The sequence below is a fragment of the Pleurodeles waltl genome, chromosome 3_2 (assembly GCF_031143425.1).
Source record: "Pleurodeles waltl isolate 20211129_DDA chromosome 3_2, aPleWal1.hap1.20221129, whole genome shotgun sequence".
NCBI classification, from domain to species: Eukaryota; Metazoa; Chordata; class Amphibia; order Caudata; family Salamandridae; genus Pleurodeles; species Pleurodeles waltl.
The window spans coordinates 46518817-46541133 of NC_090441.1; the positions used below are offsets into that span (position 1 = coordinate 46518817).

Here is a 22317-nt window from a genome sequence, read left to right on the forward strand (position 1 = left end):
CCGAGACACATGGCTGAAAGTCCCTATCACTGACTGGTTACAAGGTGGAAACAGCCTGTGTTTCGAATACATCCGGGCATGCCAGAGTTTGTTGCAGGAAGTACAAGCACGTGCACCTGGACACTCACCTACTCCTTTTATGTCCAGATTTCTTCTTCTTTTTCTTCCTGGGCCGAGGCGAACAGGAGCTGCTGAGTCCTCTTTTCATCCTATGACACGAAAGCGAAAATAAACACATTTTATACACAAATAGGACACCAGGCCCGACACTCAAAAAATAATACGAACTACAAATCCATAAAGCATTTTCTAATAAACATTTTAAAGGAGCTTGTCAGGCTTCAGTGCCTGCTGCAGGGCACACGAAGCGTTGCATGTTAGTGGCGTCGGTATGTTCAGGCTGACCTGGCAGACAACATGTACCTAATGTCACCTTACAAGGAGAAGAGGTTTGTGCTTCATGATCTGTACACCAGGTATGATTCAGAGGCAACAACGTGTCCTGAATGTCAGGCCTGGCTCCATCGGTGATACCTCACGAACTCTTGACTAAATGACTGTTACCCTTATACCAGATGAGCCTGTCTAGTCAAGTTTCCCGCCATCGGCCAAGGTATTCCGTTATAAAGGACCTGTTTGTATGTGTCCCTCCTCTAATGAGTTCAGTCTGCACTGGGCATGTTTACGCCACTGGCATCCCAACTCTAAAGTACGCACAAGTGCAGAGGCTAGGTCCAGACAGCACAATGGCCCTGATTTATAAGTGCTTTGTTTCTGGGTTTGGGCAGGTTTAGAGCATGCCGGGCCTCTGCATCTCTAGCCGTTGCCAAGACCTGAAACAAACATCACGTGCACACAGTACACATGTGAATACTTGGACCCCAAGACAGCTGTGACTCAGCCGAGTGGGTGTATTTTGGCTGCTTCCAACCTTGCTTTACTTAATATACGATGATTCCAAAGAAAGTCGATCAGGACATCTTTTTTTTGCCGTGTCCCCACAATATGCTACATTGTGGTCTGAAAGGCTTGTGTTTACGACCTCGGCAGTGGCTGTGACCACCTAACTTGATCTGGAAACCCATGATAGGCATTTTATTTCCAGATTACTCTAACTGACTCTCTGCAAAATGGTTGTCTCTGTGTCGTCACCATCACAGCTTGTCCCCTCTGCAGCTGCTGAGGATGCAGATGTGGGAAGCAGGAGGAAAGACTATATTGTTCACCTACTTCTAAAACATAGAATATAATTATAGATTACATATTCTTCTGCCAGTCTCAGCTGCAGAACATATCCCTTAAATAAAATGTAAAGTGGCATTTAGTTTATAACATGTGACTGGGAAATCCTATCAAAACGAAAGCCGCACCAGGTAGGTAACTCCAGCTAAAATGACCAGTGGCATAGTTGCAGTCCAGTTACCACATATGCTATGCCGTATATTCTGGAGGGGCTTAACTGCAGTGCATTCAGATGGCAGCACACCTCTCTGAGAAATGTCCCTCACTCCCAACATTGTGGTTACCCCGGTAATCAGCTTCCATTTCAATGGGCTTTTTACAAAATGCCACAAATGAGGGAATCTCACTGAGCCTAAGTGGAACATGTGTAGCTTCATATAATCTGTATCAACGTTCCTTATTTAGAAGGTATAACATGGATACTCAGTGATCTGTTTTCTGCAGGAGGCCTAGGCCAATCATTGGTTGAGAGAAGGATATTTCTCAGGGGGGTTTCCTGGAAGGACCAGCTGGGTTAAGAGAGAGGGGAGAGCTCTTCACAACTGAGCCCAGGGCTCAATGTTTTATTTTTGATTTGTGCATGGCATTTTTATGACACATAGCATGAACCATAGGACAGAAAATACATCGCTTTGCTCAAACAAGCATGGTTGGCCTGGAAATGTCATTATGATTGACTAGCTCGATCACTAATGGCTGCTTGTTTTACACTTTAAAATACTCTGCCTAATTAACGCCTGGGGTAGATTCCGCCTGGAGCCGAAGACTTCCCTGCATCCTGCACTGAATACTTCCTGCTTCCCAGAGACCATTTGAGACATGTGTCTCCTACTCTGTCTAATCATCTACTTCTAGCATTTCGCTCCAAGCCTGGCAGTGTCAGTCTTCACTTGGCCTACAGGTAGAGGGAGCTACTGTTCTGCCAGAGAAACTTGCTAGCCCCGTTAAACTTTCCTCCTGAGGCTGAAAGGTGCAGAAGGTCTGAGGCAAAGGAATATTAATTGATGAATAGATTTGTGAGCCTGGAAGGTGATCCATAGAGACCTCCAGCTTAAAGAAGTGGGCAGGAGTCTAAGAAGCAAGTACTGAAGTTTGGGGGGCTTTTTTCAGGGTGATTTTGCTACCAAGACTGCTGACAAACGTTGTGTTTTATGTAAAACATACACTGGGGCACTGGAGGCAACCTACAAACTTAAAATACACGACCTTGGTGGGCTCAAAGTTGCCATTTTCAGAGGTTGCCTGTGGGTTCAGGATTTAGCCATGTGAGCCCCTAGTTTCATATTATCTTGAAGTGGACTTTTGCCTGTGTGGGAAGATCCTAAGTTGTATATGTTTCTCATCCAGTATAATGAACAGACTTTCCTAAATTATGCTATTCACAGCTATTACGTCACACCAGGGAAAAGCAAAACCTGTTTTCCACTACTATGATGGGATAGTAGTGCCCACTGTCTATTCACAGCCATTTTACCTATCCCCTTCTCTTGCGTGTGTATTGATGCATATACACCATCAAATTGTTTGTGGGTAACTATGAATATAGAGAAGACTTTTCACCTCAAGGATCCAAGTGACATCATAAGCTGCTTAAACCATAGGCTCTTGTTGCCTAGTCGATGTCACTGAGAAACCTTTGCTGAAAAGCATCCCTATTATTCACAGTGAGTTATCTATATAATTATGCATGTGGTATTCTGTCCAGTTACCTTATTGTGTGGAATGTTAATGGTGTTGGTGTGTTGCAGTTGGGGCCTAGATACTGTTGCTAGTGCCGCAGGGTTGCTGGTCTCGTCTCAGTAGAGTTTTTTTCCCCTAGTTGCTTTGGTGTTAAATGTACATAATTTGTTCTCCATGCTGGCCACCAGAGGGCGTTTACTGCACTTCAATACTGTTTTATTGCCCTGACTGATTGGCGTACAATTGTTGTCAAATATTTATGGATTCATCTGAGTTGCAACCATTTTCCATGATTGCTTCTGATTGGGAACTGATATATTTTGCAGGTCTGATGCTTCTACGGGCAGACTGAAGACCTTAGGCCCATATTTATACTTTTTTTAGCACCGCATTTGCGCTAACTCACAAAATACAGGCCGATATTTATAATTTTTTGCGCTGCTTTTGCGTAATTTTTTGATGCAAAAGTGGAGCAAGCTTACAAAATACAATTGAATTTTGCAAGTTTGCGCCGTTTTTGCATCAAAAAATGGCACAAATGCGGCACTAAAAAAGTATAAATATTGGCCACAATTGTATTTTGTAAGTTTGCGCCGCTTTTGCGTCAAAAAAATTATGCAAATGCGGCGCTAAAAAAGTATAAATATGGGCTTTAGTTCCAATTCACCAAAAATGTGTAAAGAGGAATAAAGGATTTCCTCCCCCTGTGAACATTTTGCACAGTTTTGTTAGAATGTAGAAAACATTCAGTGATTTGCCTGGATAGCTGCAGGAGCCACATGTTTCCAAATCTGGTCTTTGGAAAGTCCTGGGCCCTTTTTGAGGAGTAGCATTTCCAACGCACGAAGTTTTACGCACAGAAAAGTTCTGCATTGTAGACCGGAAGTGCTGCTGTTAATGTTTATGTTCTGCGCAGGGAGACATTTTCCCTGTCCAGCAACCTCTTCCCACATCCACCCCTGTTAGGTGAGGGTGTTCCGTTCCCCTTCTCACCTTCACAAATCATTTACTCCCGACCTTGACTGGTGTAAATCTCTGCCCACCTCCAGGGTGGGAAACGGGTCACAGAGGAGTGTGTGAGTTTCTCAACAGCTGACACGGCGGTGCCATTTTACAAACTTCCGAGGCAAACCGGACATTGAATCTTCTTCTCTCCCCCGTGGCATACAATTAACGCCCCGTGGGATGTTGCTGTCATAGTGTGATTTTAAATCGGATTAATGGATTTAGTATTTCTAGGTCACAAGGAGACGATCTAAGGAATGGGCACAGCGAGCGATTGCCCAGGACCCCCGCGTTCCAAGGCCCTCCTGAGAATAGGAGCATTCTCTCTATTTGACTATCTGTGTGTTGTGTTCTCTATCGAAACCGCTGTAACTTTCTGCCTATCTCTGCCTCTGGTGTTGTCTGTCTACCTCTTGTCATTTTAAAGATTTTTGGGGTCCCAGGCAAGTCATATCTTTCACTGTTTTGTGTACCCCGTTACAGTTTAACACATAATGTGGAGTTGTGTGGCTTTATGGGGGCTTAAATTAACAAGAAAAGGCTAATAAATACAAAAGTGCCCCTTACAGAGGGCCCCTTAGTATGCCTTGTCCGAAGCTGCCAAAGTCATTAAGATGACACTGAGGCCCCTTTCTAGGGAGGAGTGCAAAGCGCTCCGTCCCCTGATGTAATCTCTCTTTGGGCTTCTGACCACGCCTATGTCGTGCCAGTCCCTTACATTGGTTCGTGGGCTTGTCTTTTAAAATCCACTTGTTTTCATTCGTGAAAGGCATGCATAGGTCATGCCTTTTCCGTCTTTAGCCCTCCTCAAGCGCACCAACCAACTTCTGGAAACATACAAGGCTCCATGTTTTCCGTATGGTTTCTGGACTACATTTTCTCTTTATTTAACAGCGCTTTGCAAATGCTTGTTTATCCCTCCCTCTTCCCCATGTTAGCCTTTCTTTTCATCCTTCTTCCTCCCAGTGCTTTAAATGGAAAAATAGAAGTGCAGGTACTCTGTACCAGAGTACCTGCTTGTTTCTGAGAAGTGCCGGTACTCTCCAATTAAAAGTATTGCGTTTTTCTTGAGATATGCCGGTACTCTCCCTCGCAAAATAAAAAAGTGCCGGTACTCCGTACCGGAGAGTACCGGCCCATTTAAAGCACTGCTTCCTCCCCTATCTGACTTTAATCTCTTTTTGGGGGGGAAAGTCTGATGATAAGCATGTCCAGGTCTCCAAAAAACGGTGTCGTTGAGCACTGCCTGCATCCCTGCACACAGCACACGCTGTTATCACACTCTGTTTCAGACAATTAACCTTTCGTGGCTTGAGACACCACTTAGTATAAACTATGAGCGGCAGGAGTTAAAAACTAAGAGGGCTGTCAAAGAATCCAAGTAGACCCTCTGTGTAGCTGTGTAGTCCAATCATGGCTTTTCATTGTGCACCAGTGTATCTCTAGGTTCTAATTCTGTCTATGTGAAATCAAGATACTGACAGAGCATAAAATACTGACCCCTAGGAAAATCTACTAGAGGCTGGTGCCCCTGAAAGGCGCGGGGCTGCAGTAGAATCAGTCATTTATTAAACCTTAGGCAGGGGAGGAACAGTCAGTCTCACAGCAAGTTTTAATTTGTGGGGGTGGGTGGTTGAGGGCTGTGACAAAGTTGGCCTCATTTCAAATACAGCAGACTGACTCTGCCTGAGCTCTTGAGGTCTCTCAGAACCTTTACCGCTTAGGGAACTGGCTCATATGTTTTTTAGCACTGCTATCATACCTGTTTGCTGGGAGAAGGGCTGGTACCCTCCCATTAAAAGCATCGGAGCACTGCTGAGAAGTGCTGGTACCATCCCTTCCAAATTAAAGAAGTGCAGGTACTGAGTACTTAATAGTACCTGCCCACCTAAAGCACTGGCTATCAAAAGGCTAAAAGAGTGATATTCGTTGGGAAATGACGTCCATGTTCCCTTTAGCAGTGGTACAGTCCCTAATGCTGTTATGCCTATTGTTGCCACTACTACCATCATTCCAAAGATGAACTTGGCCCTGTTGAAAGCCACCTTCTGTGCCGCAACTAGGCTAACACGTGACATCAGTCCTGAGCTGGTTTAAACTGCACCCCATTGAAACCAGCACCAACCTCTCCGCCTTGTCCTTAATCACTCCAGTCTGGAGCTCGCAACCTAAGCAGGTCATCTCAGATCTTCTCACTTTAGGGCCAAAGACTTCGTCTTTTTAAAATTTCTGCCTTCAGAAAGAAAACTATTCCAAATCAATCATCCTATCCCCTCCTTTGACATCATCAAACGAGGGCGGGAATGTTACTTGTTCCAGTGTCTCATTCCTCACTGATTGAATAGGAACTCACTCAAACTAAAGTGTAAGAAGACTAAGGTCCTATCACCAGTGGACCCACTAGCATCTGGTCAAGGAGTGGGTAACCTTCCAGTCTTGGCATTCCTCCCTTTCCTATGACTCCTTTTCATCATCCTGGGTTCATATTTGGTCAGGAGCTTGCATTATTACTTCAGATACATAAGGTCACATCTGTTTAGTTTTTACTCCCCCAGATCCTTTCTCTTCTTCCAGAACCTTGTTGCTCCATCGTGGACTCCTGCAACTCTGAGTACCTTAGTCTTCCGTCCTACACCATTAGTCATCTTCAGCGGTTAAAAACTCTGCAGCCCTCTTACAACTTGGCCTTGGTTCTACTCATGGACATCTGGCCGGACTGCATTAGCTACCTAGTTAGCGTGCTGTGCTCAAGTGTCTAGCTGGGCCCTCCTTCTCTTGCAGCAAGTGCGTCCAGTTTATTGTCCCTCTATAACTCTCCGTTATTCTGTTGGAAATGTTTTGTCCATTCCAAAAGAGTGCAAAACACACCGGGTAGTTGTTGCGCTTTTTCCTTTTAAGCCGCAAAGTCTTAGAACTCGCTCCTGCAGAACATGAGAACTTAAGCAAAGTGCCTTGCATTTTCTAAACAATTAAAAACCTGGGGCTTTGCCAAGTGATGAGATCAGCTCTGCGGTTTCCCCTATATAGTGCCAGAGCACAACTGTGGGCAATATTGGCCTCAATTAATTATTATCATAATGTAACAGTCATTCTTCTGCAGAATCTAGATTTTGTACATATTTTTAAAGTTATTTAATTAATTTTTCAAAAATGTGTGCTTTTTGTGAAAGTGCAGAGTGACATCACTCACAGCGAATATTGGCAATAGCTGAGGTGGGCTTATTGCTCCATTTGATACGCCATAGTGGGTGCAAGAAAATCTAAATGACACAACAACAGACCAGTGGATGAAGAGAGCTGGCTGGAAGCCTCTATAAATAAGGTAGAACGCCAAAACTGCAGCATGAAGCACTATATCAAAACACGTCATTATTGTTTTGAGTGAAAATTAACACAACACATTACATACTCACTAGTGCGATCGTGGTGCGCGCTGATAGCTACCCACGAGGAAGTGATGACTCTTCCAGCCAATCACAGTGTGGGAGGGTAAAGAAGGAAAATGGCAGGAATCTGGAGGAGGCGCACCTGGGTTTGCGGTGATGACGTATTTTATTTGTGGTCGAAGGACTAAATATCAGCATCGAGGACTTATCTCTCGGCTCCATTTTACTGATAGTAAAAAGAAAGAGCTGTCAGTCTGCCTGAGCCTGCAAGGAGCCTCTCGAATTCACCTGGAAGGTCCTGGCAGACCGATGCCTCTGAGAGGCCAGTAGGGGCGGTGCAGAGTCAGTCACTTGGCAGACACCGGCTGGTATGCGGCAGAATCTGGCCTTTCAGAGCCACGCGACTGGCAGGGAATCTCCACATGTCCTGGCAGAGCAGCCGCCTCTGGCAGCGTCCTCTTGGAGCAATCAGAGCAGACTAATGCAGCGTGGGGTTGCCTGGATACAGGGGCTCGGGGGAGGGAGAAGGGAGAACAGGGCTTGTGCAGCCCAATGAACCGGAGGAGGCCAGGCAGCGCTCCTGGGTAGGGAGAGGGGCACGTAGGGTGGCCCTGGCCCGGTCCTGCAGGGCGCCCGCAGTAGCAGCGCGCAACATGGGAGTCACAGAGGGTTTGTGAGTGTGCAGTGCCATTTTCAGGAGCACGGGAAGAATCCCGAAGTAATAGTGCGCACGAGAGGATGCATGAGTGGGCAAAGACCTCCTTCAGGACCATGGAGAGGATCCCTGAAGTAAGAGCGCAGCAGGAGAGGATAGAGGATGTATGAGTGCGCAGAGACCTCCTTCAGGACCATTGAGAGGATCCCTGAAGTAAGAGCGCAGCAGGAGAGGATAGAGGATGTATGAGCGCGCAGAGACCCCCCTTCAGGACCATGGAGAGGATCCCTGAAGTAAGAGTTCAGCAGGAGAGGATAAAGGATGCATGAGCACGCAGAGACCTCCTTCAGGACCATGGAGAGGATCCCTTAAGTAAGAGCGCAGCAGGAGAGGACAGAGGATGCACGAGTGCGCAGAGACCTCCTTCAAGGACATGGAGAGGATCCCTTAAGTAAGAGCGCAGCAGGAGAGGATAGAGGATGCATGAGCGTGCAAAGACCTGCTTCGGGACCATGGAGAGGATCCCTGAAGCAAGAGCGCAGTAGGAGAGGATAAAGGATGCATGAGCGCGCAGAGACCTCCTTCAGGACCATGGACAGGATCTCTTAAGTAAGAGCGCAGCAGGAGAGGATAGAGGATGCATGAGCGCGCAGAGACCTCCTTCAGGGCCATGGAGAGGATCCCTTAAGTAAGAGCGCAGCAGGAGAGGATAGAGGGTGCAGGAGTGCGTAAAGACCTCCTTTAGGAGCACAGGGAGAATCCCAGAAGTAAGAGCGTGGCACAAGAGGTGAGGGGGACGCACAAGTGTGCAAAGACCTCTTTCAGGAACATGAAGACAATCCCTGAAGTAAGAGCATGGCACAAGTGTACAAAGACCTCCTTCTGGAGCATGGAGAGGATCTCTGAAGTAAGTGCGTAGCACAAGAGGTTAGGGGTTGCATGCACGTGCAAAGATCTCCTTCAGGAACATGACGATAGAGAATCCCTAAAATAGGAGTGCAGCAGGAGAGCTTAGAGGACGCACGAGTGTGTAAATACGCCCTGCAGGAACATGAAGAGAATGTCTGAAGAAAGGGCGCTGCATGAAAGGTTAGAACAAGGACAGCTTTAAGGCAGTGCAACCAGTGACACCGCACCTGGCGCCTAGATTGGGGGCGCTATGTTCTGAAACATTTTATAGGTTTAAAAGCACCTGCCGCAGAGCTCCTCTTGTGTTCATCAATTTTCAGGCAACAATAAAAATGTCAAGAAAACTCTGGTGATTAATTAACTTGCTGAAGAGAGATGAGGGTTTGGCTCGTGGCAGTTTTGACTCATCATATAGTCAAAATGAGTGCAGCACAAGAGGTTAAGGGAAGCATGAGTGTGCAAAGACTTCCTACTGGAGCATGGAGAGAATCCTGCAAGTAACAGCCCGAATGATTGGTTGAGAGGATCCCTGAAGTAACAACCCGCATGGAGGTTAAGTGATGCAAGAGTGTGCAAACATCTCCTTCAGGAGCATGGGGAGAATCTGTTAAGTAAGAGCGTGTGTTAGACCTGTCAACTATCAGAATGGGTTCCCCTGTCTCTTTGGCTTCTGACCTCCTGTTCTTGAGCCTATGCTGAATTTCGTTTTTGCTCCTCACCTTAGGACTCTGGGCACTTTGCCACTGCTGACCAGGGCTAATGTGCACGTGCTCTCTGTCTAAACTGTGTTGTTGATTGGTTTATCACAGATTGGCTTATTTGATTTCTTAGTAAGTCCCTAGGACAGTGCACTAGAGGTGAATCAAATGCTACTAGTGGGCCTGCAGCACTGATTGTGCCACTCACAAGAGTAGCCCTGTAAACATGTCTCAGACCTGCCACTGCAGTGTCTGTGTGTGCAGTTTTAAACTGCCATTTCAACCTGGCAAGTGCACCCACTTGTCAGGTCCAAACCTCCTCTTTTACTACATGTAAGTCACCCCTAAGTTAGGCTCACGGCAGCCAATGGGCAGGTTACAGTGTATTTAAAAGGTAGGACATGTACTGGTGTGTTTCACATATTCTGATAATGAAATACTGCTAAATTCAGCTTTCACTGTTGCAAGGCCTATCTCTCCCATAGGGTAACATGAGGATTGCCTTGAAATATCTTTTAAGTGTAATTTGCCATTAGGAGCAGAAAGAGATTTGAGTTTGGGGTCTTTGAACTCACAATTTCAAAATACATCTTTTGGTGAAGCCGGTTTTTAAATTGGAAATTTGAAAATGCCAGTTGTACAAAGTGGCCATTTTTTTGCTCGACCATTCAGTCCTTCTGCCTGGCTGTGGCATACACGCCTGGGTCAGGATGACAGTTATGCTGTTTGTGAATGCACTCTAGACAGTCACACAAAGGGAGTTGAGGTGTGCTTTGCATATCCTGATGGGTCTTCCTGGGCTAGAGTGGAGGGAGCATCTAACTCTTGCCCCTGAATAGGGCTATGCCTGTCCTCACACAAAGCAGTATCCAACCCCCAGGAGTGTGTTTGTACCACGGCAGGAAAGTCAGGGTCTTGTTCACTACAAAGACTTACCTTTGAAGTTTGCCTACTTTAAAGGCAGAAATTAGTATAAGTATTGGGCCTAGGAGACCACAATGTTAGAACACTTCTGGACTGAGGACATTCTGTCAGGAAGAAGAGCTGGATGCTATAGGAGGAACTGCTACTCTGCCTATTGCTTTGTTGTGCTGGCCTGCTGCATGCTGCTTCTGTCCTGGAAGGGCTGGACTTTGCTTTCTACATCCTGCTTCCAAAGGTTCTCCAAGGGCTTGGACTGAGTTTGCCTTCTCTTAGAAGTCTCAGGGACATCAAAGACTTAGGCCCTCATTACAACCTTGGCAGGCGGCCCAGCGGGGATGTCGGCCGTAATATTGCAGCCGGCTCCTAATGGAGCCGGCGGTGTTGCGGCCGTGCGACGGATGCAGCTTCACCCGTCGCGCTTTTCACTGTCTGCTCTGCAGACAGTGAAAAGCAAGGTGGGGCTGTGCCTGGGAGCCCCTGCACTGCCCATGCCAAGTGCATGGGTAGTGCAGGGGCCCCCAGGGGCCCTGCGACTCCTTTTCCCGCCAGCCTTTCCATGGCGGAGACCGCCATGGACAGGCTGGCGGGAAGGGGAGTCATAATCCCCAGGGCAGCTCTGCAAGCAGCGCTGCCCTGGCGGATTATAACCACCGGGACAACGATGGCAGAAAACCGCCGGTCCCGGCGGTGTGACCGCGGCGTCAAAATATGGCGAATTGTACTGCCAGCCTGTTGGCGGTACGATTGCCAATTCACCCCTGGCGGTCTTTGACCACCAGGGTTGTAATGAGGGCCTTAATCTGCCAGTGCCTGGGGACTGCTGCTGAGCGTCCTGACATGCCAAGTGTTGCTAAATCTAGTCCCTGGGCCCTTGGAAGTAGAAACTAGTGTCCTGAGGAAGAAAATCCACGCATCAACGTGCCACGGCTGAATATTGACACAACACCTGGCTTGTTGCAGAAGAATTGATGTAGCGGCTGCCTTGCGGCTAAATAACCGACGCATCACCTCCCATGCCAGTAAGGAACCAACACATCGTCTCTCCTGCGAGGAGAGAATCAACGCATCACCTCCCCTGTCAGTAAGGAACCGATGCATCACCTTCCCTGCGCAGTAAGGAACCGGTGCATTGCTTTGCTTTTCTGGTGCCTCAACTCCTCTGCGGCCCGCTACATCTTTGTTTTTGATGCATTCCAGTTACTGTGTGTTAAAAGAGATACAACCATTGATTCCTCTGGATTAAGACTCATTTCACATTGTTAAAAGTGATATCTTTACTTGTCTATGATGAATTCTTGTTGTTTTGGTCTTGTGTTATTCAGCTGAATATTGTCTATTTTTCTAAACTGGTGTGGAGTCCTTTTTTAGTGTTTTTACTGTGTGTATGTGTGAGTGTGTGTACAAAGTCTTTACACATTGCCTCTGAGATAAGTCTGACTGCGCATGCCAAGCTATCAAACGGGTGAACCGGGGTTATCTTAGCTGTGCAACTCTCTTACCCCGACTAGAGTGATGGTCCCTACTTGGAAAGGGTGCAAACCACTGCCAACCAGAGACCCCATTTCTAAGTGTGGCACAAGAGGTGAGGGGATGCATGAGTGTACAATGCCTGGCTGAAAAAACTTGGCGAGTGAGAAGAGGTATACAAGTGTGGGAGCCCTGCAGTAAGGTGTCGCATCAAAAACTAAGAGATGCATGAGTGTGCACGACTTCCAAAAGAAGTATGGCGAGACAGGGGTATGCATACATGTGATGTCAGTGCTGAAGGCAAGCATGAAGGTGTAAACCCTGATTTAAAAAATATATGGCGTGCGAGCACAAACGATACATGAATGTGCACAGCCTTCCTAACAGAGTATGGCAGGAAGGAAGAAACAAACACTTGTAAAAACTCTACACCAAAACCATGGTGTGATTTGAGGAGGATACAAAAATGTGCCTGCATTCAAGAGGTATACATGTGTGGAAGCCTTGCACTAAGTACACCGTCAGTGGTGATTTATGAATGAATGTGCAGGACTGTCCTTTGTGCCATTTCAGCAGAGGCCCATGCTTGGGAGCACTGGGGCTCCACCCACCAAGTGTATTCTGCCATAAATAAAGTTAGTTACTTAGACATAGTAAATGTAGCTCAAGCCTGACTGCTTTGCTCTGAGACTGAGAGATCAGCAGTCAAGCACTTTCAGCAGCTGCACTCACTGCACCTCTGAGTGCATTTTCATAGCATAAACAGGGCTTATGCACAGTCAGCCCTTGTGTCGCCTCGGATCCCAGGTGACGTCATTTCCCAGTCTCCTCCTCTTTCTGGCGGCAATATAGAAATTAGCCTTGGGCTTTTCACCCTTCATCTCAGGCTCCAGGAGGCTCAACGTCAACCAAGAACACTTTCCCCAGCCTTCTATATTTTGTCAAAGGGTGGTGGTGTCTGTGGAATCAGGAAGTGGAATCGATAACCACAACCCACCCTGTGACGAAATGGAAGGGGCAAGATTAAAAACAGTTTGAAATACTGCATACTTTTTATTCTCTAATATCAGGCCGTATCTGCTTTTATTTTGTATTTTGTACAAGTGACAGGACGAAATGCTTATCAGGATCTCAGCATGTCAGGCCTGCCATCAGTGCAAGTGAAGTGTCACAGCTGTGAAAGTGACCTCCACACATGACCCAGGATGGCAGCGCATTGGGTGACTAAAGAAAAAAAGTAAATCCAAATCTATTCTGAGTGCCTGCAAAGTAAAGATAAAAACCTCTTCAAGTTTTCCCTTTACTTCACCATCTCACTAAGGAATGTATTCATTGGAAGGATCTGTGGTTGACTCTATAGTACACTGTCAAATGATTCCTGGTAAGTTCAGTCAACAGTTCATCCCGCTGAGGTCGATAAAATGAATACCACTGACTTTGGCTTTACATGATGTAGTTCCATGTATTGACTTAAGCCCCACCACTTTTTGCAATCACCAGCCACCACTGGTGGCATGGTGGGATGCAAGAAGCATACATACATGTGAACCCTAAAGTAAGAGGTTGGCATGAGAGGCTCTAAAGGACCAGTGCTTAATTTGTGCTTGTTGTTTCAGTTGGGGGGCACTGGCACTTATTTTTGAGGGCCGGCACTTATTTTTCTGCCTCAAGCATTTACTGTAAGCAAAACACATATGAAAAAAAAGACGGAGGAAGAGAAAAACGAAAAAGCTTCACAAAGGGAAAAACCAAAAGATGCAAGAGTGAGCTGAAAGGGCAAGGATTGGCTGTAAATGGATTGAAGAGGCCCGAGATGGCTTCAGGATTACGCTGTCTCAGTTTTCTGTGTTCGTACATTTAATTGCAGCAGCCGCATGTTTAAGAAGAGGGCTTTGGGCACCGGCACGTTTTTATTTACAAATTAACCACTGTAAAGGACCTGTAAGTATGCAGCACATTTTTATAGTACCATGGTGGAATGCAAGAAGCACCCACGTTTGTGTGAGAATGAACCCTGAAGTAAGAGTGGTTAAGGGATGCATAAGTGTGCAATGTCTTCCTTCTGGGGCATGAGATGATGCAAATCATGCTGAAGACGCATGCAACAAAGGGTTAAATGCTGCTGCATAAGTCAGACAGGAGCATGCTGAAAGAAAAGAGATGTACACGTGTGAACAGTGTGGTAAAAGCACACGGTCAGATATTAAAGGATGTACAAATCCTGCTACAGAAGAATGCAAAGAGAGGTCAAAGGTTGCAAGACTGTATAAACTGCTGAAAGTAAACGGTGAGAGGTGTCAAGGGATGCGGTACTGTGCAAATCATCCAGCAATAGCACGGTCTGAAAGCCAAGGGATGCATGAACGTGCAAATGCTGCTTCCGGAGCATGACGTCAGCAGGCAAATGATGCATGAGCGAACAGAGTGCCTTCTTCAGCAAGATTGGTCAAGGGTTACTTAAGAATGCTAGACTGCTGCAGGATGCTCGAGCGTGCAAAGTCTGGTGCTTCAGTAAGATTGGTCAAGGAGTGCTTAAGTATACATAGTGTGCTGCAGTAAGGCGGAGAAAGAGATCTGTGGATGCACGGCCGTGCGAAGTCGGATGCTTTGGTGAGATTGGTCAAGGAGTGCTTAGGTATGCATAGTGTGCTGCAGTCAGTGATGAGAGAGATCTATGGATACTCGAGCGTGCAAAGTCTGGTGCTTCAGTAAGATTGGTCAAGGAGTGCTTAGGTATGCATAGTGTCCTGCAGTAAGGCGGTGAGAGAGATCTATGGATGCACGAGCGTGCAAAGTCTGGTGCTTCAGTAAGATTGGTCAAGGAGTGCTTAGGTATGCATAGTGTCCTCTAGTAAGGCAAGAAGAGAGATCTACGGATGCATGAGTGAGCAAACCTTATTTCAGAAGCAGAGTGTTTTCTCTCACAATATTGATTATCGGCATATTGTCAAAGTGCTTCGATGTGGAGTAGCAATAGTACACCTAAACTCTCCTTTATATGCTTCCCTTTTGCTATGATGTCGGTCAATATTGTGAAGTTGATACATGTGCAGTTTGAAATTATTGGCTTCAATATTGTGATTTACAATTGAACAGAGTGGGCATGGGATGCATGAATCTGCAAACCCTGCTGCAGGGTGGTATCAAAGGATGCATGAATCTGCAAGCCATGCAGAAAGGTGCTATCAAAGGATGCACGAATCTGCAATCCATGCAGAAAGGTGCTATCAAAGGATGCACGAATCTGCAAGCCATGCAGAAAGGTGCTATCAAAGGATGCACGAATCTGCAAGCCATGCAGAAAGGTGCTATCAAAAGATGCACGAATCTGCAATCCATGGAGAAAGGTGCTATCAAAGGATGCACGAATCTGCAATCCATGGAGAAAGGTGCTATCAAAGGATGCACGAATCTGCAATCCATGCAGAAAGGTGCTATCAAAGGATGCACGAATCTGCAATCCATGCAGAAAGGTGCTATCAAAGGATGCATGAATCTGCAATCAATGTAGAAAGGTGCTACCTAAGGATGCATGAATCTGCAATCCATGCAGCAGGGTGGTCTCGGATGCATGAATCTGAAAGCCATGCATCAGACTGACCTCAAAGCATACAGGAATCTGCACGTCATGCAGCAGGGTGGTCTCAGAGGATGCATACATCTGCAAACTATGCAGCAGGGTGGTCTCAAAGGATACATGAATCTGCAACTCGTGCAGCAGGGTGGTCTGAAACGGTGCATGAATCTGCAATCCATGCAGCAGGGTGGTCTCAAAGGATGCATAAATCTGCAACCCATGAAGCAGGGTGGTCTCAAAGGATATATGAATCTGCAAGTCATGCAGCAGGGGGCCTCAAAGCATGCATGAATCTGCAACCCATGAAGCAGGGTGGTCTCAAAGGATATATGAATCTGCAAGTCATGCAGCAGGGTGGTCTCAAAGGATGTATGAATCTGCAATCCATGCAGCAGGGTGGTCTCAAAGGATGTATGAATCTGCAATCCATGCAGCAGGATGGTCTCAGAGAATGCATGAATCTGCAATCCATGCAGCAGGGTGGTCTCAGAGGATGCATGAATATGTAAGCCATGCAGCAGGGGGGAGTTACATGAATATGCAAGCCATGCAGCAGGATGGCAAGTGCAGTCAAGAGACGCATTAGGGTGCCAACCCTCTCTCAAGAGCATCTCAGAAACAAGAGCGCAAATAGCGCACATGCACCACGCGGCAAAAGTATGATTCGATATGTCATGTGCTCCGTGAGTGCCTAAATCGTTCTATAGGAGCAAACTGTGGCAGAGGTCAATGAGTTTATGAGTTTGTAAAGCTTGTAGAGGTCATAAGGAGATATTTAAAAGTTATACAATTATATTATTTTAAATTACCCTGCAGAAACCTACTAGATGCTAAGAACGGGAAGGCAGGTTACCCTTCCTACTGATGGAAGACAAAAATATTCTGCAATTCAGGAACGAGAGAAAAATCTGGATTATTTAATTATTGTAATTCTAATTTCTAATCATATTTACACCCCTAAAACAAAAAATGTCCCTTGTGTATTTCACAATGTGCTGTGACAAGGCAATAAGAATTATACATCCACAAAATGAGTTGGCAACTTAAGCACCACTTTAAGCACCTCTCTTGGTCAAGCTTGTAAAAAAGTTCAGGTCATACAACCAGTTGCGTTTTAATATAGCGCTCCACACTCTAGTTCTGCTGTTTCAAAGCACTGTAAAAGTCCACACTCTATTTCTGCTGTTTCAAAGCACTGTAAAAGTCAGATATTACTAGTTCTAGTACCCAATTTAATAGTACTCAATTTGCAGACCTCTGAAGACTGGAAGACTGAATTGGCCTTCCTGGGATCTGGGCGTACGACCTGGATGTTAACGAGTTATGAGGGAGAGTGTTTATCTCCCTGGATCATCTTGCTTGTGCTGCCAAAGTTCCCTAAACTTAAAATCACACTCTGTTATTATATCTTGCCCAGAAAATGAGTGTTTTTATATAAACAGATGTGATTCTGACTAAAAGTCATTAAAAAAGAGGCCATTTTGTCCCATACAGCTGTCATGAGCTGGCTGTCTTCGTTACCATCTGCTCATGAGGGTGGCAGGTAGCTTAATGCATGTCCAAGACCACACATGGCCTATGTAATTCCAGGTAACCTTCAATCCTGGGTTCCACGCTTCAATGCATATTTTAATATTAAGATCAGTTCCTCACTTAGCTTGGTGTGCCCTCTATAGTTGAGCATTCACAAAGGTATTGTCAATGGCGACCGTGGAACCCCTCAATTTGAGGACTAATTTGTTCCCACAAACACTATACAGTCCTTGCTATTTCTGATTAGGATTTCACTGATTATAAGAATAGGCTTTCCTAGATAATGGAATGCAGATCTGCCAACTTTGAAAACATTATCTGGGAGTGAGCTTACGGATCAGGAGTGGCCTTGGAGGAGATGTTGCACTGGAGGGTGGTGGAGAGAGAGGTTCAGGAAGATGGATGGGGCTTTGAGCCTATCACTGCCTGAGCAGCAAAGGAAGACCTTGGAAGGACAGGTCACTCCTACCCCTCCCCCAAACAAGCATTGGCAAAGCCAATAATTATTGTGCAGGCCACCAGTCTGGTGGCTTTATCATTGCTAGTTTTCCATTGTAATTGCAAAACGTTATTGCTGGGGACGCCGTAGGGCCCTTCATCAAACTTTAAAAAACTGGCTGAAAGCAAAGGTATTGTTTAGTCACCAAAAGCATACATTGCCATAGTAGTTCATGGCATCGAAGGAACTCCTTTGTGTGCAGATACATGACTTGAGAAAGAGTAAAATATTGTAACTCACACTGCGGTGAGTCAGTGGCTAAAGTGGGCTGACTCACTGCCCCATGCTGTAGCCTGTAGTGGGTAGAAGTAAAATATGAATGACACAACAACAATCCAATGGGTGATAAGTGATAGCTAAAAGCCCCCATAGGTAAGAGTATATTGCAGTCATGGTTTTAGTAAAATCATAAGGTATTGGTTAATACCAGACATAATAACACAACGGTGGCTTCCCACGCCACCGCCAGTGTCCTCTAATAGTTATAAAACTTGTAAGAACCTGCAACCCTGCACAGCCTCCACACAAGAGCTGAAAGCGACGTTATACAGGGGCTTCCAGCTCACCTTGCGTTCACTTTGTGATATTGGCTCCTCGCTCAATGACTGCATGAAAACTGGCAAAATCATATGACATACATACTGTGGTACATGCCACTGTGCCTCAACAAGGGTGCCCTGGGCCCTAGTGCAAGCAAGAAAAACAGGCCTTTCTACCCTCTGCTTGGGCAGTAAAAGACAGCCACAATTACCGTGCAGTGGACCCGCGCTCACCAGTGCCGCAGGGGCTCTGCGTCTGACAGTGAGCTGCACTGTTTCACCATCTCCCCACTGAACTAACCACTGGCTGCAGAATACACCACCAGCCCGTTATCCCCTTGAATAGCTCATCAAGACACATTCCTGCTGTCCTCCTGTTCCACAAGCTAGCTGCTCCTTTGAAGCTGCTGAAAATTTGCATTTGTTTAGAATATGTTTCTTGCTGGGGCGGCCAGACTGTGCCTCCCAGGAAAAGCAGCTGCAGCCTTGTGCTGACACATTCATCCACCCTGAGGCATGCGGCAGCAGACTAGAGAAAAACAGGGGAAGAAAAGACGTGCTTTTTGGCTCCCAATACAGCTGGAAACGGTGAAGCAGAACCGGCTCACAACATTTGGGGCTGCACTGGGGAACCTAAAGCAGCTCTGGCAAAAATGTGCAAACCGGCCCCACTCCCTTCCTCTCCTTGCGCTGCCTCTTTCTATCCATCCAATCTGTCTTCTATCTCTTTGGTCTCTTTCTCTCCACCACCTTCCCCCCCCTTCTTTTTAGGGTCGAGCGCGCAATCGCTCTGGCCTGTTGTAATCTCTCTGTGGGCTTTTATCCACACCCACTACTACTATTCAATCTTTGTTGTGCTTGTCTTAAATGCTTAATTTTTATTGGTGCATTTTGTGAAATGTTCCTCCTTTGTGTGCTGAGTTGCCTCCCAGGCAATTTCACTAAGTAAACATTTTTGTTGCCCATCAGACTACGTCACGCTTTCTCCTGTTACAGCGTGTGATGGCCCTGCTTCAGGTTTCGGTTTGCCTTTCCTCCCAGCCACGATCCTTTCTAGACATTCACGCAGAGAGCCAATAACTTTCACGCTCATGCTCATGGCAGCCGTGGTGCTTTGAATTGACTTGCTTATATCAACTGTTTCACTTTTCGTTTTTACGGGCGAGTGCAAAGCGCTCCGTCCCGTGTTGTAATCTCTCTTTGGGCTTCAAACCATGCCCATTTCACGTCAGTTTCTTTCATTGGTGCCTTTTAAAATCTGCTTGCTTTCATTAGTGAAAGGCAAGCATAAGTCATGCCTTTTCAGGTGTTTAGCCCTCCTCGAGTGCAGTGACCAAGTACTGAAAACATACGAGGCTCCACATTTTCCGTCCGGTTCTGGACTACTTTTTTCACAGCGCAATCTCGCTGGGCAGAAGTTGAGAGCGTTGCATGACATCAACCCTGTTATATAGTTAATTGCACTTTTGCCAGTTACGTAGATAATTGCACTTTTGTGAGTTACATGGATAATTGCACTTTTGCCATAGGTTTCACTACAATTTGTTTTCTCTTTGTGTGTCTGCTTTACACTGATGGCGGCCGTCAGCTCGCTTATGTGAAACTTTTACTCTTCAGTTTATATGGCAAGAAAAGTCCAGTTAGTTATGTAAAACTGTTTTATTTTCAATTTAAATTTATGTGGCAAGAAAAGTCTGGGTAGGAGTTTACAATGCTAATTGCTCTAGCTCAGTGGTTCCCAACCTGTGGGCCGGGGACCCCTGGGGGTCCTCGAAGCCTCCTCAGGGGGTCCGCGACTGCTTAAAAAATGTAATAATATTAGGTCCCAGCTATCAGTAATGACTGAGTGGGGGTCCCTGGGTTCCAATAATGATTCAGTGGGGGTCCCCGGGATCCAGTATTGATAAAATGGGGGTCCACAAAAGGTTGGGAACCACTGCTCTAGCTCAAGCAAACACGAGACCGGTTGCATTGCAAATGCTTGTTATTTTATGTGGCAAGAAAGGTCCAGTTAGGAATTTTCAATGCTAATAGCTCTAACTTGAGCAAACGTGAGACCCATTGCATTGCAAATGCTTGTTTGCTCTTGAAGCCCCCATGTGACAGCTGCAATTATCCTTGGGGTGCTGGGGAGAGTGACAAATGCACCAGCAACAGCCCTGGGCTTTGAAGGCTACCCTCCAATGGCTTCAGCCCACCGGGAAATACCTGAAAGAGTAAAAGGTCAGTCTGGCTTGCAGATAGTTCTTCTCAACTCTTCGCGTCGCATGGCTGTCACTCCGGTGGCACTTTTCACTGCATCATATTTACAAGGAGGCGGTAAGCCACTTTTTGTGGCTTAACACCTCCTTGTAAATATGGGCTCCTCCGACACAGTTTTCTGCGTCAGAGGGGCATGCAATGGGTGTTGCTGTGGGCGTTCCTCTGCAACACCCATTGCTTTTGACGCTGCCCCAGATTTACAAGAAGACATCAATCTGAGGCAGCACCAAAATCTGGGGTGGCGTTAGCATTGCACAGCTAGGAGGAATACTTTTATTCCTCCTCGTTTTTTGCTCTTTCTATGTGTGATGCATTCTGCATTCAGAAGGAGCAAAAGGCCATTAATGATTGTTTATGTCCAGGAAGGTATCCCTTCTGCACATAAACAATTATTCAAAAATGACGCTTTGGTACTTTGCATTTTGCAACACACTAGAAGCGCCAAATTGCCATTGTAGATTGTTTTTGTGCAGGAAGGCATATCTTCGTGCACATAAACAATCTATCCCCTCAACGCAGACACCCTTGCTCAATGAACCAAGGATCCCTGTATGGAGCAGGCAGCTTAATTCAGCACAGGCGCGGAAGAAACACAGGGATGCCCCTTATTCCTGTAAATACGGCACATCCCTGGGTTTAAAAGTGGTGCAGCACAGAGCTACTATTTTTGGAGCAGCACCGCACAGCACCACTTTGCCGTAAATCTGGGCCTTTGTTCCCCTTCATCCTTCTTCCCATGGCACCGTTTTCACGTTGCATCACAATGTGTATCCTCATGCAAAACAAATGTTCTTATTTATGCTTCTGGGATCTTATTACACAAAGTGCCGGATTTGGAGGGACGTACAGTTAAGCATCAAGCTATTTGCGGCATTCACTTGTTTATCTTTCTTTATGCATTCTAACCAGAAAACAGCTCTTTTTTGGTAATTTTTCCCAGCATTGGCAAAACCATTAGGGTCTTGTTTAAATTGATAAACAGCATGTGGGCATGCAGAGTATCAAACAGCATGTGTGAATGTTTGTACTTACATGTGTCTTACATTTAAAGTCAGATCTATTTATTTTGTCAATGCTTCTGCATACTTGCTCACTTTTCACACTGCACATCCAATGTTTCTTTCTCCTTCTCACTCTTTCTCTACTTCATAATGTGTTTCTCCATTGCCTACAAAATCATTGTACTACGGGACATAAACACCAACAACATTGTCGCACAATAATATGAAGGGCAAAATATCGAGGGACAAGATATAGAAAGGTAAGTGCAAATAGGAAGGTATAGATTTACTATTGCTAACTCCACACCTATGTAGCCTAAAGATATATGTGCCACGTAGGCACATATATAGGGTTAGGTACAGAAAATGTAGACTTACCTACCTGTCGATATTATATTTTTGCAATATTTTGTCCTGTACATACTGTCCAATCAATAGTTGATTTGATATTCCGGGTGCACACCCCAACAATTAGAATTAACTTTCAAAGCAAAAACAAGGACATACCAGAGGAATAGAAATATTCCCTTTTCTTCCCCTCTGTCCTAATTCTGTTTTGCTTTCTTCGCGTCTCACTTAGCCAATGGATCTTCTTGCGTTATTTCTCTTCTTTCAGCTGTTGTCAAGTTTTCTCTCCACAGCAATCCTTTCCTTTTTACTGTTATCATGGACTCCTTTATTTTTTCTTCTCATCCTTACCATATTTACCTTCTATATCTGACCTCCAATTCCTTCTCATTGTTCTCACGCTCTGTACCATTTTGACGCTTTGTCCTCTTCACTCCCTTCAGATATGGATGTTTAATGTTCTTTGCCTTGGGTGTCCTGTCTTCCCTCCCTTATCATCATGTTTTCTCCCACATAAGTGCTGCTTTCCATCGCTCCCTTTATATTGTTCTCTCTTCCCTGCAAGGATCCAATTTCTGCTTGTCTCCTTCAC

The 22317-nt window shown here is 45.8% G+C and overlaps 1 protein-coding gene across 2 annotated transcripts in view; it reads right to left on the bottom strand.

The window, feature by feature from the left end:
• Window positions 1–22317, bottom strand: part of SRRM3 (serine/arginine repetitive matrix 3) — a 327419-nt gene that overhangs the window by 108264 nt on the left and 196838 nt on the right. For both annotated transcript variants that reach the window (XM_069226720.1, XM_069226719.1), the window contains one exon: window positions 129–209. In XM_069226720.1, the coding sequence (XP_069082821.1) occupies window positions 129–209 (81 nt within the window). The remainder of the gene's footprint in view (window positions 1–128; window positions 210–22317) is intronic.